Genomic DNA, 16,057 nt, shown 5'->3' on the forward strand with positions numbered 1-16,057 from the left:
ACCACGGCTCGGATGGAAGAGGCAGAGGAGAGAATAGGTGAACTAGAAGATAAAGTTATGGAAAAAGAGGAAGCTGAGAAAAAGAGAGATAAAAAAATCCAGGAGTATGAGGGGAAAATTAGAGAACTAAGTGATACACTAAAAAGAAATAATATACGCATAATTGGTATCCCAGAGGAGGAAGAGAGAGGGAAAGGTGCTGAAGGGGTACTTGAAGAAATAATAGCTGAGAACTTCCCTGAACTGGGGAAGGAAAAAGGCATTGAAATCCAAGAGGCACAGAGAACTCCCTTCAGACGTAACTTGAATCGATCTTCTGCACGACATATCATAGTGAAACTGGCAAAATACAAGGATAAAGAGAAAATTCTGAAAGCAGCAAGGGGTAAACGTGCCCTCACATATAAAGGGAGACCTATAAGACTCGTGACTGATCTCTCTTTTGAAACTTGGCAGGCCAGAAAGAATTGGCACGAGATTTTCAGTGTGCTAGACAGAAAAAATATGCAGCCGAGAATCCTTTATCCAGCAAGTCTGTCATTTAGAATAGAAGGAGAGATAAAGGTCTTCCCAAACAAACAAAAACTGAAGGAATTTGTCACCACTAAACCAGCCCTACAAGAGATCCTAAGGGGGACCCTGTGAGACAAAGTACCAGAGACATCACTACAAGCATAAAACATACAGACATCTAATGACTCTAAACCCGTATCTTTCTATAATAACACTGAATGTAAATGGATTAAATGCGCCAACCAAAAGACATAGGGTATCAGAATGGATAAAAAACCAAGACCCATCTATTTGCTGTCTACAAGAGACTCATTTTAGACCTGAGGACACCTTTAGATTGAGAGTGAGGGGATGGAGAACTATTTATCATGCTACTGGAAGCCAAAAGAAAGCTGGAGTAGCCATACTTATATCAGACAAACTAGACTTTAAATTAAAGGCTGTAACAAGAGATGAAGAAGGACATTATATAATAGTTACAGGGTCTATCCATCAGGAAGAGCTAACAATTATAAATGTCTATGCGCCGAATACCGGAGCCCCCAAATATATAAAACAATTACTCATAAACATAAGCAACCTTATTGATAAGAATGTGGTAATTGCTGGGGACTTTAACACCCCACTTACAGAAATGGATAGATCATCTAGACATACGGTCAATAAAGAAACAAGGGCCCTGAATGAGACACTGGATCAGATGGACTTGACAGATATATTTAGAACTCTGCATCCCAAAGCAACAGAATATACTTTCTTCTCGAGTGCACATGGAACATTCTCCAAGGTAGATCATATACTGGGTCACAAAACAGCCCTTCATAAGTTTACAAGAATTGAAATTATACCATGCATACTTTCAGACCACAATGCTATGAAGCTTGAAATCAACCACAGGAAAAAGTCTGGAAAACCTCCAAAAGCATGGAGGTTAAAGAACACCCTACTAACGAATGAGTGGGTCAACCAGGCAATTAGAGAAGAAATCAAAAAATATATGGAAACAAACGAAAATGAAAATACAACAATCCAAACGCTTTGGGACGCAGCGAAGGCAGTCCTGAGAGGAAAATACATTGCAATCCAGGCCTATCTCAAGAAACAAGAAAAATCCCAAATACAAAATCTAACAGCACACCTAAAGGAAATAGAAGCAGAACAGCAAAGGCAGCCTAAACCCAGCAGAAGAAGAGAAATAATAAAGATCAGAGCAGAAATAAACAATATAGAATCTAAAAAAACTGTAGAGCAGATCAACGAAACCAAGAGTTGGTTTTTTGAAAAAATAAACAAAATTGACAAACCGCTAGCCAGGCTTCTCAAAAAGAAAAGGGAGATGACCCAAATAGATAAAATCATGAATGAAAATGGAATTATTACAACCAATCCCTCAGAGATACAAACAATTATCAGGGAATACTATGAAAAATTATATGCCAACAAATTGGACAACCTGGAAGAAATGGACAAATTCCTGAACACCCACACTCTTCCAAAACTCAATCAGGAGGAAATAGAAAGCTTGAACAGACCCATAACCAGCGAAGAAATTGAATCGGTTATCAAAAATCTCCCAACAAATAAGAGTCCAGGACCAGATGACTTCCCAGGGGAGTTCTACCAGACGTTTAAAGCAGAGATAATACCTATCCTTCTCAAGCTATTCCAAGAAATAGAAAGGGAAGGAAAACTTCCAGACTCCTTCTATGAAGCCAGTATTACTTTGATTCCTAAACCAGACAGAGACCCAGTAAAAAAAGAGAACTACAGGCCAATATCCCTGATGAATATGGATGCAAAAATTCTCAATAAGATACTAGCAAATCGAATTCAACAGCATATAAAAAGAATTATTCACCATGATCAAGTGGGATTCATTCCTGGGATGCAGGGCTGGTTCAACATTCGCAAATCAATCAACGTGATACATCACATTAACAAAAAAAAAGAGAAGAACCATATGATCCTGTCAATCGATGCAGAAAAGGCCTTTGACAAAATCCAGCACCCTTTCTTAATAAAAACCCTTGAGAAAGTCGGGATAGAAGGAACATACTTAAAGATCATAAAAGCCATTTATGAAAAGCCCACAGCTAACATCATCCTCAACGGGGAAAAACTGAGAGCTTTTTCCCTGAGATCAGGAACACGACAGGGATGCCCACTCTCACCGTTGTTGTTTAACATAGTGCTGGAAGTTCTAGCATCAGCAATCAGACAACAAAAGGAAATCAAAGGCATCCAAATTGGCAAAGATGAAGTCAAGCTTTCGCTGTTTGCAGATGACATGATATTATACATGGAAAATCCAATAGACTCCACCAAAAGTCTGCTAGAACTGATACATGAATTCAGCAAAGTTGCAGGATACAAAATCAATGTACAGAAATCAGGTGCATTCTTATACACTAACAATGAAGCAACAGAAAGACAAATAAAGAAACTGATCCCATTCACAATGGCACCAAGAAGCATAAAATACCTAGGAATAAATCTAACCAAAGATGTAAAGGATCTGTATGCTGAAAACTATAGAAAGCTTATGAAGGTAATTGAAGAAGATTTAAAGAAATGGAAAGACATTCCCTGCTCATGGATTGGAAAAATAAATATTGTCAAAATGTCAATACTACCCAAAGCTATCTACACATTCAATGCAATCCCAATCAAAATTGCACCAGCATTCTTCTCGAAACTAGAACAAGCAATCCTAAAATTCATATGGAACCACAAAAGGCCCCGAATAGCCAAAGGAATTTTGAAGAAGAAGACCAAAGCAGGAGGCATCACAATCCCAGACTTTAGCCTCTACTACAAAGCTGTAATCATCAAGACAGCATGGTATTGGCACAAAAACAGACACACAGACCAATGGAATAGAATAGAAACCCCAGAACTAGACCCACAAACGTATGGCCAACTCATCTTTGACAAAGCAGGAAAGAACATCCAATGGAAATAAGACAGCCTCTTTAACAAATGGTGCTGGGAGAACTGGACAGCAACATACAGAAGGTTGAAACTAGACCACTTTCTCACACCATTTACAAAAATAAACTCAAAATGGATAAAGGACCTGAATGTGAGACAGGAAACCATCAAAACCTTAGAGGAGAAAGCAGGAAAAGACCTCTCTGACCTCAGCCGTAGCAATCTCTTACTCGACACATCCCCAAAGGCAAGGGAATTAAAAGCAAAAGTGAATTACTGGGACCTGATGAAGATAAAAAGCTTCTGCACAGCAAAGGAAACAACCAACAAAACTAAAAGGCAACCAATGGAATGGGAAAAGATATTTGCAAATGACATATCAGACAAAGGGCTAGTATCTAAAATCTATAAAGAGCTCACCAAACTCCACACCCGAAAAACAAATAACCCAGTGAAGAAATGGGCAGAAAACATGAATAGACACTTCTCTAAAGAAGACATCCAGATGGCCAACAGGCACATGAAAAGATGTTCAGCGTCGCTCCTTATCAGGGAAATACAAATCAAAACCACACTCAGGTATCACCTCACGCCAGTCAGAGTGGCCAAAATGAACAAATCAGGAGACTATAGATGCTGGAGAGGATGTGGAGAAACGGGAACCCTCTTGCACTGTTGGTGGGAATGCAAATTGGTGCAGCCGCTCTGGAAAGCAGTGTGGAGGTTCCTCAGAAAATTAAAAATAGACCTACCCTATGACCCAGCAATAGCCCTGCTAGGAATTTACCCAAGGGATACAGGAGTACTGATGCATAGGGGCACTTGTACCCCAATGTTCATAGCAGCACTCTCAACAATAGCCAAATTATGGAAAGAGCCTAAATGTCCATTAACTGATGAATGGATAAAGAAATTGTGGTTTATATACACAATGGAATACTACGTGGCAATGAGAAAAAATGAAATATGGCCTTTTGTAGCAACGTGGATGGAACTGGAGAGTGTGATGCTAAGTGAAATAAGCCATACAGAGAAAGACAGATACCATATGGTTTCACTCTTATGTGGATCCTGAGAAACTTAACAGGAACCCATGGGGGAGGGGAAGGAAAAAAAAAAAAAAAAAAAAAAGGACGTTAGAGTGGGAGAGAGCCAAAGCATAAGAGACTGTTAAAAACTGAGAACAAACTGAGGGTTGATGGGGGGTGGGAGGGAGAGGAGGGTGGGTGATGGGTATTGAGGAGGGCACCTTTTGGGATGAGCACTGGGTGTTGTATGGAAACCAATTTGTCAATAAATTTCATATATAAAAAAAATTAAAAAAAAAAAGAAATTGTGAATGCTTTTAGCAGGGAAAAACTTCATTTAAAAATGGTGAAGAATGAATGAATGGGCAAGGCAATAAACAACATCTATATCCAGATGAGATAATTTGCCAATTTATTATACACCAAATTGACAGAAGTGTAGACTAGAAATTTACAAGGTTACTGAAACAATTGTGTTACCAATAAAACTGCAGCCCTGTTATGCAAACACAATTTTTTGTCCTCTAAATTTCTGGATTCATAAAACTTCACCAGAAGGAAATAGACTCTGAAATTTGTAGATACCCAAAAGGGCATAATCTATAGTCTCTATGGCCCATTTTAGATGCGGTCATGGAGGAGCATGAGCAGAAGAAACCTTCCAGAGGGCAGAGGACAGTAGGCAGGGAGTTCCTCTCAGATGTTTAAACCACCTGGCAACTCCAAGATGGCTGTCCTAAGAACACACTTCATTATGAAGACAGGGAATTTTGACATTTCCTGATTGGCAAAATGTGATTATTTCTGTGGTCCAGGGTCTGTTGTGCATTGCCCATCATTTCCTTTTCCAGAGATAGTTTTCATTGCAGTTGTCTGTTTGTATATATTCCACTACTGTATATTGAGCAGGTTGTGGGTAGGAAAGATGGATAACCTGTCTTTGGTTTATAGCTTCAGACCACACAGATCTAAAAACGGACACTATGGGAAGACTGAGCATCACCAAAGATCCTAATATTTTGAGCTGGATGCAGTAAATGAACAGATCTCAGATAATCTGTCCTTTGGTAGAGGTAGATTCAATGTGTGGTGGCTGGAATGGACATACTGACAAGGACCTGGAACAGCAACCTAGTGGGAAATATGTACCATACTGGGCTTTTGAATATTCATTACCTCATTTTATTCTGTAAGAAAGTAGTACTGTCTTCTTTTATCCTTGAGAGAATGGATTAACACAAGAAGCCCAGGGTACAGTACCCAGCCATATACCCACCCCTGGAACACTGGAGAGAGTAACATGGCATGACTCCACATTTAGAGTGCATTAGAAATAACTGGTTTAAAATTCTAGAGGCTGATGTCTGTTTACAGCACCAGACATTCTTCTTTAAAAATATTTTTAAATCTAAGGAATTGAAGTGCAAAATCAATTCATTCATTGTTCATTCATTCATTCTCTCCATGAGTATTTGCTGAAATACTAAATAGTTCTCATCTGAAATGTAAAGGTAGCACATTTTGGTGTTCTTTGGCCTGAAATTACAATTTTCTCTGTTTCTTAATTGGCTTGTAACAATGCAGTCTTAAGCAAAAACTGTATAGGAAACATGAAGTATAGTGTATTTACCTTAAGGACTTAAGTGCAATTTATCTTATAAACTTCTTGGCAACAAATGTCAAGGCAATGTAATTATTTCATCTCATTCCTCAATTTTCCAGGAACTCATTTTTTTTCTCTACTGTACATTAATAGATCCAGACAACTGAAACATAACAAACGGCTTTTGTGGAATTCTCTTATTCTTCATTGTTGTATTGTCATGAAAACTCCACAAAGACTTACTGAATGATTCAAATATAAGGATTTCAAAATGGTACTTTCTTCCTATTCCCTATTTATTGTTAATTTCTTAAGAACTGACATTTTATGGGGCGCCTGGGTGGCGCAGTCGGTTAAGCGTCCGACTTCAGCCAGGTCACGATCTCGCGGTCCGTGAGTTCGAGCCCCGCGTCAGGCTCTGGGCTGATGGCTCAGAGCCTGGAGCCTGTTTCCGATTCTGTGTCTCCCTCTCTCTCTGCCCCTCCCCCGTTCATGCTCTGTCTCTCTCTGTCCCAAAAATAAATAAACGTTGAAAAAAAAATTTTAAAAAAAAGAACTGACATTTTATTAATAGCTTGATTTGGTCATTCTTCTAGACCTTTCCAACTTCTACGAACAAGGGCCTAGATCTACTTACAAATACTGCCTTTTCCTTTCTGCTCTCTCTCACACAGCACAAACACCCTGAGACACACTTAGAAACCGCTCATGATGCCTGTTGATGGATTATGTACACCTGTCCTTTGCTCCTTTTCTTTTCATTTCATTTTCAGTATTATGTATTTGGTTTAGGTCTTTCCCCCCTGGAAAGTGGCTCGTTATTCTTCACAGCCACACTCGTGCTTCAGTTGCCAAGGTAGAACACTCACATCCCCCTTAAATGTTTCAGATACAAAAGAAAGATCTACCTTCATCTTCATCCTCCATTTGGGCTTTGGCCTCTCTCGAATACATGGCTCTTCGGAGGGTTTTCCTCTCCAAAGTTGTTTGGTCCGCTTCCATATCCTACAGCAAACATTGTACTATCATTCAAGAAGCCCATTCAAGAATATCATTCCTGAAGCTCATAAATTCAGGAAGATTTTGACGTACCAGTCAGTGACCCACAGGTACCAGTCGTTCGTTACCTTTGTCAGTCTCGGGCTCTCTGTAGAAGAGCCACAACTCCTACCACAGGAGTACTTGTGAGTACTTTGTAAAGCTTCAGAGCTTAGAGGTGTTGGGCAGTAAGAAGCCAGGAAAAGTAGCAACAACACAATGGAGCTGACCCCAGAAAGAGGGACACCTCCTCCCACCTTAAAGTGCAATTCCACCAGTGCTACTTCTTCTATCTCTACATCCGTTTCAGATACTCCCTGTAATTCTCTAACTAAAGATTTATTCATGGTAAAAAATATCTTCCTTTAAAAATGCATGCAGTTCTAGACTGGTTCAAGTACTATCACTCATCCCCTCTTATTATAAATTATTAAATCAGAGTGAGTTTCTTTAGCATCTCACTAAGGTAGCTGCACAAAAGAAAAGGACTTCAATAGGTATTGAAGGAAGGTAGGTAATTTTGAAGCAAATGAAAAATGAGGGTACTTAGGTGCCTAGAAGTTTAGGAGGAAGCCCCAGGAGGAGAAAATACACAGAAAGAGAAAGGAAATGTGCCCTTAACAGACTTTGTGAATTTTTCAGGGTTGCTCAGACTTGTTCTGTGTTCAAGAAAGCGATGAGAATTTCATTTTCTCCACTCCTCTGCCTCGAACACCCTCGTCCCTGTGGCTTTGGAACTGGACTAGTGGTATCTTTCTGATACACTGTGGGTTAAGTCAGCTGCTGCTGGACAGTTTGGGAAACTAACCATATCCTTGTTTCTACGGGAAAATGCATTCTGAGTTCCAAAAAACTGACCCACAGACTTTTGGAATCTGGTAAATTGAGGGCTTTCTGTATATGTGCTTCCTCCCCCTCTCTGACACCCAAACACACCCACACACACAAATTGCAGTTTGACTGTTACATCAATAAACTAATAAACCCTTATTGGTCAGTCTCTAGGTAGTGATCATGGTTGTTGTTGTTGTTTTGGCCTCTTACACAACATGTGTGATACAGGATACTTGCTAGAAGGCTCTATTGCCTCCAGATTCTTGGTTAAAAAAGAATGAAAACTAAAGTGTCTCTTGAATAGTGTTTCTTTTTTCGGAGACAATTTCATATCAGCTTTAATTCTGCCTAATGATATGAAAACTAATGCTTGCAAATGTGATTAAACACAAAAATAAAGATGACTTGTTCCTTCATGTGTAACGTGATCAAATTGGGAAACAGAAGATGTGGTTCTTGTTCAACTCTCCATGCTGTGTGAGTAAAAGATTTAACATCTAAGATGCTTTAAAAAAATCTTTACTCATTTCTCTTATAAGTAAATGCATGTATTAAGCTCATTACAAGTTAAATATTTTAAATTATGTTGATATTTGGCTTAAGTATATGTGAATTTAGTTTAATTTATCTAATAAATATTTATTGCATACTTGTTAAGGATCGGATCAGGGGGAGGGCTGGAGACTGGGGGAGGAAACATCAAATGATGCTGGTTTATTTTGCTTAATATTATGATGAAGATAATGGTTGTCATCCAAGCTAGAATTTTTGATAACATTTAAGTTAGCTAAAAGTGTTAACTCCTTCTCTTCGTTGTAGTTTTCATTGCTATCCTTTTAACATATTCTTTTGTTTCCCCCTTACCCCTTATTAAACTGACAGTTCTGTCCAAAGCTCAGTGACAGGATACTTTGTTTTGCCATCCTTCTCTGCTTGGTTGATCTGCTTTGGCTCTAGTTTTGTCTTTCTCAACCGTGGCACTATTTACATTTTGACCAGACAACTCTTTGTTGTGGGGGCTGCACTGCAGGATGCTAAGCAGTATCCTTGTCTTCTACCCACTAGATGCCAGAGGCACCTGCCCCTCCACTGTGACAACCAAAAACATTTTTAAATGTTGCCAAATGTCCCCCAGAAAGCAAACTGGGCCCTGGTTGAGAACTGGTGCTCTAGGCAAACACTCGATCCTGCCACACAACAAAGTGAACAAGAGACTGTTTTCCCCACAGTGTGATTCTCCCTGCTTTTGGATGAATTTCAGGTGCCTGCCCTTCCTTAGGTGGCGGTAACCACCCTCTATCACCAGGTGAGGATTCTGGACAGGTGCATGGTTCATACTGGCTTTTACTGGCCACTGTTCAACCTCACAACTGCATTTGCTCTGTCCACACTCTAACTTGCTCCATATCTCCACCAGCTGATTTATAACCCTGTAATGTGTCTTTAATTATAGAGCTATGCTATCTCAAGTGATCTCTTCATTTCTAAATACAACTTAATGGACTTTCTTCCTGGCTTGTTTAATAGTCAGTATTACTATAAAATCAAGCCAACAACTTTCTCCGTCTTTTTTTTTCCAGATCTTTTTTCCAAAGTAAACCATAAGTGGCCCCACTCCTTAAGTTTACGTCATATCCTTTTGTCCCTGGCATCTAGGTCACCATAAAAAAAAATGTCATTTGGAGCCATCCCAATAAGTTTATAATCAAGTTTTTCACAGTATAATTCCTAAGTGGGCTCTTGCTGATTGTACCTTATATATATTTTTTGATGAATATCTTCATTGGAATGGTTCTGTGATTTTTCCTATTCTACTTAAAGATTTTTACTTACATCTTTTCTTCCTTAGGTAATTTGTTTTTGAGATCTTTGGCAAATCTGGAGAAGACAGACAAATGCTAGGGTCTGTCTGACTTTTTATCTTCGTCTCTCTATGGAAACATAGATCCTTTTATTCTTTTATAAAATAAGTCATTTTAATTTCTGGATATTCTCAGAAATTTGCTGATGTAAAAATTTCATTTTATAATGCTCATTCCATGCCAGGAGTAACAAATTCTGGACATTTCCTAGGCTCGACTCAAAAAACACTTCAAAAATTTACTAACGTAATTTATAATTTAACCTTTCAACTACAAGTTGTTCTTTCATTGTACTCAGTCTGGTTTCTGACTCTGTTATCACCTCATTCAATGTAATATAACATAATACATAACACTATATTGGAATTACATTGACTACAGACTTGGGTTTAAATCCAACTAGTACTACTTATATGTACTACACAACTTATAAGTTATGTAACCTTTCCGGGCTTCAGTTTTCTCACCTCTAAAAGTGAGATCATATTTTCTTTACTTATTTCCCATATTGTATTTACTTTTTTTCTGGGGATTTGTGAAAATTAAATGAGATTGTGGACTTGAAAAACTACATCCATGTAAAAGTTAATTGTTATTTCCTCCTGATCACCTTCCTTCACTTCCCAGCCCTATTCCAGACATGCTTGGCAATTTCACCTACAGCTCACAGTTCTTCCTTCTTTCAAAATCATCTTAGATTTTGTTTTGATCACTGCCCTCCATTTGTAGGTGGTGAGTGAAAATTTCCTCATATTACAGATGAAGAAAATGAGATACACAGAAGGAAAAATAAGATAAAATAATGATATGCCATGCTTTAGAAAATTGTTTTTTTAGACACAATTGTAATATCATTCAAATTCAAATCAAAATTCTCTAAAAACCTGAGACTACTTCATCCAAAAATATCATTAGAATTTTATAGTTTCAAAGTAACCTATTTATTAACTATATTATTAATTATATACATATACATATACACATACAATTACTTTGGGTTTCAAATGAGGACCATTATATCATCAATATTAAATAATAATACTTCTTTAGAAGAATTTTTGATAATTATACAGTATATTTATGACTCTTCTGGAGTGGATTCTCAACTCTTCTGAACTATGAGCAATTACCTTTTCTAATTCTTGATCTTGCCGATTCATAAGTGTTTTCCAGTGTTCATAAAGCTCAACATCTTTGGTTTGAATGTCCTTCAAAGTCCCTTCTCTTAGTACACTTCCATCCTTCATGGCTATGATCTAAGCAAAGCACATATTAGCAGAACTGTGACAAAAAGCCCTAATTGGCCAAATGAATTACTTTTACCTCAGACAGGATTTCTTAATGTGCCTATTTACTTATATGACTATAATATTAAAATTAATGGTTTTTCTTTTCTTTTCTTTATTTAAATTTATTTATTTTTAATTTACATCCAAGTTAGCGTATAGTGCAACAATGATTTCAACAGTAGATTCCTTAATGCCCTTTACCCATTTAGCCCATGTCCCCTCTTGCAACCCCTCCAGCAACCCTCTGTTTGTTCTCTGTATTTAAGAATATGACACTTCTTTTAAATTCTTACCCAGTCAGCATGTGTTAGATACTGTAATTTGTGAGTTACAAGAACAAGTGTCCTTTTGTCATCTTGGAGAAATTTCAAAATCCCTTCCTGCATTAGGTGATCACTCAAGTGAATGTCCAGGGCAGAGAATGGATCATCCTACAACCAGTAAAATGGAGAGAATATGAAACATTTTCTATATTCTGGATGTAATTCAATTTCTCTAGAAAGTAGAAATACAAATAACTAAGAGCAAATTATCCTTAATATATTTATAAAAAACCAGACTGTATATGTTTAAATTGTTGGAAAAAAGTATTAAATTAAAAATGAAGCTTTTGGGGCGCCTGGGTGGTGCAGTCGGTTAAGCGTCCGACTTCAGCCAGGTCACGATCTCGCGGTCCGTGAGTTCGAGCCCTGCGTCAGGCTCTGGGCTGATGGCTCAGAGCCTGGAGCCTGTTTCTGATTCTGTGTCTCCCTCTCTCTCTGCCCCTCCCCCGTTCATGCTCTGTCTCTCTCTGTCCCAAAAATAAATAAATGTTGAAAAAAAAATTTTTAAAAATGAAGCTTTTATTTTCTCTTTTACCTTAAAAATTATTCAAAAAGTGAATAATAATATCCAAAGTGGTTTACATTATTATATCTAGAATCTTCAAGCTCAAAAAACAACACTTCATGACAGCCTTTAGCAATAGACTAAACAGGGGTGCCTAGGTGGCTCAGTTGGTTGAGTGTCTGACTCTTGATTTCAGCCCAGGTCATATATCACAGTTTGTGGGATCAAGCTCCACATAAGACTCTATGCTGACAGCATGGAGCCTGCTTGGGATTCTCTCCCTCTCTTTCTCTGTCCTTCCCCCACTCACATACACTCTCTTTCTCTCAAAATAAATAAATAAACTTAAAAAAAAATAAAAACCCCACAACAGACTTAACAAAAAATAAAATAATTCTAGAGTTGAAATTTAGATAATAAAAATAGGCATAGACTCCACATCAAGATGGTGACATAGGAGGCTCCTAAATTTCCCTCCTCCCATGGATGCTTTGACTGTGAAGCTACACACAGAACAATTCCTTCTGAGAGAAATCCAGAAACTAGTTGAGTGACTTCTACACATTGGAAAACTGAGAAAATACCCCATTTAAAAGACAGTAAAGGCTGAGACAACTCTCACCACAAACCTTACCCTCTGCGCAGCACCATACAATTGGAGAAAATCCCCAACTCCCAACTTCTCTTTGAGGAGTGAAGGGTTGGGACCACACAGCTAGTGCCTCAAATTTTATGGCTGCTATCCAAGGGGCAGGCCCCCAAGTGACTTAGCTTTGAAAGCCAGTGGGGCTTGCATTGATAAGTCCCACAGAAATACAGGAAGCAAAAAAAGCAGTTGTTAACACACATGTGAGCACTTACTACATCTATCCTTCCAGGGCTCAGAGCCAAAGGGGCAGGCAAAAAACAAACAAACAAACAAACAAAAAACAAAAAACAAACCCTCTTCCCAGTCTTTTCCTGAGCAGAGTTTGCATACTTTACAAGCTACTACCTGAGGGCACAGCTTCTAATTAGCATGAATGTGGGTGCTGATTGTGATCCTCCCTGTAGACTGAAAGAGCTATTGGAAGATGGCTCAGGTCATGATGTCATGGTTCCTAAATTCAAGCCCCCCACATCAGGCTCACTGCTGTCAGCACCAAAGCTATCAAGGCAGAGCCCTCTTTGGAGGTTCTGACCCCTCTCTCTCTGCCCCTCTCCTGCTTGTGCTGTCTCTCTCAAAAATAAATAAACATTAAAAAAAAGAGAATGAACTATAGAAAGGTAAATTAAGAAAAAAAATCCCATTTACAATCACTCAAAAAAAATTAAAATACCCAGAGTGAATTTAACCAAAGAGGTGAATATCCATCCATATACTGAGGATGTTGGTGGAAAAATTAAAGAGATGAACAAATGGAAAGATACTCTGTGTTTATGAACTGGAAGAATTAATATTAATAATAAAATGTCCAGCTAGTGAAATCCTTAGCAAAATTCCAATAATATTTTTCTAAGAAATAGAAAAAAAATCTTAAAATTTATATGGAACTACAAAAGACCCCAAATAGCCAAAAAAAAAAAAAAAAAAAAGAAAGAAAGAAAGGAAGAAAAGGAAAAAATCTTGAGGAAGAACAAGGGTAAAGACATCACATTTCTTGATTGCAAACTATGTTACAAAGCTATAACAATCAAAAGTATGATATTCGCATAAAAAGTGACACATAATTAATGGAACAGAATAAAGAGCTTAGAAATAAACCCATGTGTATATGGCCAATTAAATTTTGACAAAGGAGCCAAGAATATACAATGACGAAAAGATAGTTTCTTCAATAAGCTGTATTGGGAAAATCACAAAAGACTTGACGAAACTGGACAACCTACACAGCACACAAAAATCAACTTAAAATAGATTAAAGACTTAAATAAAAATCTGAAATTAGTCTTAGAAGAAATTATAGGAGGCAAGCTCTCTGACATTGGTCTTGGCAATGATTTTTTTGGATTTGACACCAAAAGCAAAGGCAACAAAAGCAAAAATAAACAAGTGAGATTACATCAAATTTAAAAGCTCTGCACAGCAATGGAAGCCATCAACAAAATGAAAAGACCACCTATAGAATGAGATAAAATATTTGCAAACTACATATTCAGTAAGGGGTTAATATTCAAAACATATAAGGAACTCATACAACTCAATAGCAAAAAAGCCCAAATAACCCAATTTAAAAATAGACAAAGGACCTGAACTGACGTTTTCCAAAGACATACAAATGGCCAACAGGTATATGCAAATGTGCTCAACATCACTAGTCATCAAGAAAGTGCAAATCAAAACCACAATAAGGTATCACCTCACACCTCTTAGGACATCTATTATCAAAAAGACAAGAGATGACAAAAGCTGGTGAGGATATGAAGCAAAAGGGAACTTTTGATGGGAATATAACTGGTGTAGCCACTATGGAAACAGTATGTAGATTCCTCAAACATTTTAAAATACAACTACAATACCATCCCACGTCTTCATATATGTCCAAAGGAAATGAAATCATTCTCTCAAAGAGATATCTGTTCTCCATGTTCTTAGCAGCATTATTCACAATAGCCAAGGTATGGGAGCAACCTAAGTTTCTGTCAAAGATGGATAAGATGTATGAATAAAGAAAATGTTTCTCTCTCTCTCTCTCTCTCTCTCTCTCTCTCTCTCTCACACACACACACACACACGCACACACACACAGATACACACTTGAGTATTATTCAGCCATGAGAAAGAATACCCTGACAGGTGCAATAACATGTATAAACCTGTAGAGTATTATGCTAAGAGAAATAAGACAGACAGAGAAAGATAAATACTGCATGCTATCACTTCTATGTGGAATCTAAATTAAACAAAAAAAGAGTCAAACTCACAGAATCAGGGTAGAATGGTGGTTGTCAGGGGCTGGGCCTGGGAGTAATAGGTAAAGTTGGTAAAAGAATATAAACTTTCAGTTATGAGATGAAAAAGGTCTGAGGATCTAATGTATAACATGGTGACTATAGTTCATAACACTGTATTATAAAATTGAAATTTTCTAAGAGAGCAGAACTTAAGTGCTTTCATCCTGCCTTGTCCAAAAATGTAAAGATGTGAGGTAATGGATGTGTTGACTAACTCAATGATAGGAATCCTCTCACAATGTATACATATAACAAATGATCATGCTGTACATTTTAAATATGTTACAAATTATTTGTCAAATATACTTCGATTAAAAAAGAAATTTCAGGTGGCATCTGACTCTAGCTAAGTTAACTTCCTTTGCTAGAATAAATCAACACTCATCATAGGAAACTACTAAGAATGTAGAGGCTCTACAATATACCACTTACAATATCCAGGATACAGAAAACAATGAACACATATATAAAGTAACAGGAAAGTTTGAACCAGAGTAAAGAGAAAAAGCAGTCAGTAGAAATGGACTCTGGCTCAATATGGCTCAGATGTAAGAATTAGTGGCCTTTTGAACAGTTATTACAGATATATTCAAGGACTTAAAAATATATGGTAAGGGGTGTCTGGGTGGCTCAGTCAGTTGAGCGTCCGACTTCAGCTCAGATCATGATCTCACAGTTTGTGAGTTTGAGACCCGCATCAGGCTCTCTGCTGTCATTGCAGAGCCTGCTTTGGATCCTCTGTCCCCCTCTCTATCTGCCTCTCCAGTGCTTACTCTCCCTCTTTCTCTCTCAAAAATAAAATAAACATAAAAAAAGAAAAAAAATATGGTAAAACAGGCATAAAAATATTAATTGGATTAAATGAGATAATACAAATAATGTACTTAGTATATTACCAGCTAAATAATAGACACTAGGTAAATGATAGCTTTATTATATTATTGGTAGTAATAGTAGTAATGACCAGAATACCATACCTACCACTGACCTGACAATTGTCTTGGGAAGAAAGGAAGCTTTCATGTACCAAGTGATTAAGTCACTTAGAAAATGATTTAGGGAATTATATTAATTGACTGGTGATGACATTCCTATTATTTATTTTAACATACATTTTATTTCTATAATGTTACATACAGCATCAAAGTAGATGCTTGACATTTTGGAATTCTTAAAAGAAGAAAACTAGAAACTATT

At 37.5% G+C, this 16,057-nt stretch overlaps 1 protein-coding gene across 6 annotated transcripts in view; it reads right to left on the minus strand.

Annotated features, from left to right (window-relative positions):
- Positions 1–16,057, minus strand: part of ABCC9 (ATP binding cassette subfamily C member 9) — a 138,779-nt gene that overhangs the window by 41,071 nt on the left and 81,651 nt on the right. For all 6 annotated transcript variants that reach the window (XM_030321920.2, XM_030321921.1, XM_030321917.1 and 3 more), the window contains 3 exons: positions 11,392–11,529; positions 10,940–11,065; positions 6,984–7,080 (listed from right to left, as the gene is read on the minus strand). In XM_030321920.2, the coding sequence (XP_030177780.1) occupies positions 6,984–7,080; positions 10,940–11,065; positions 11,392–11,529 (361 nt within the window). The remainder of the gene's footprint in view (positions 1–6,983; positions 7,081–10,939; positions 11,066–11,391; positions 11,530–16,057) is intronic.

This window comes from Lynx canadensis, chromosome B4, assembly GCF_007474595.2.
Source record: "Lynx canadensis isolate LIC74 chromosome B4, mLynCan4.pri.v2, whole genome shotgun sequence".
NCBI classification, from domain to species: Eukaryota; Metazoa; Chordata; class Mammalia; order Carnivora; family Felidae; genus Lynx; species Lynx canadensis.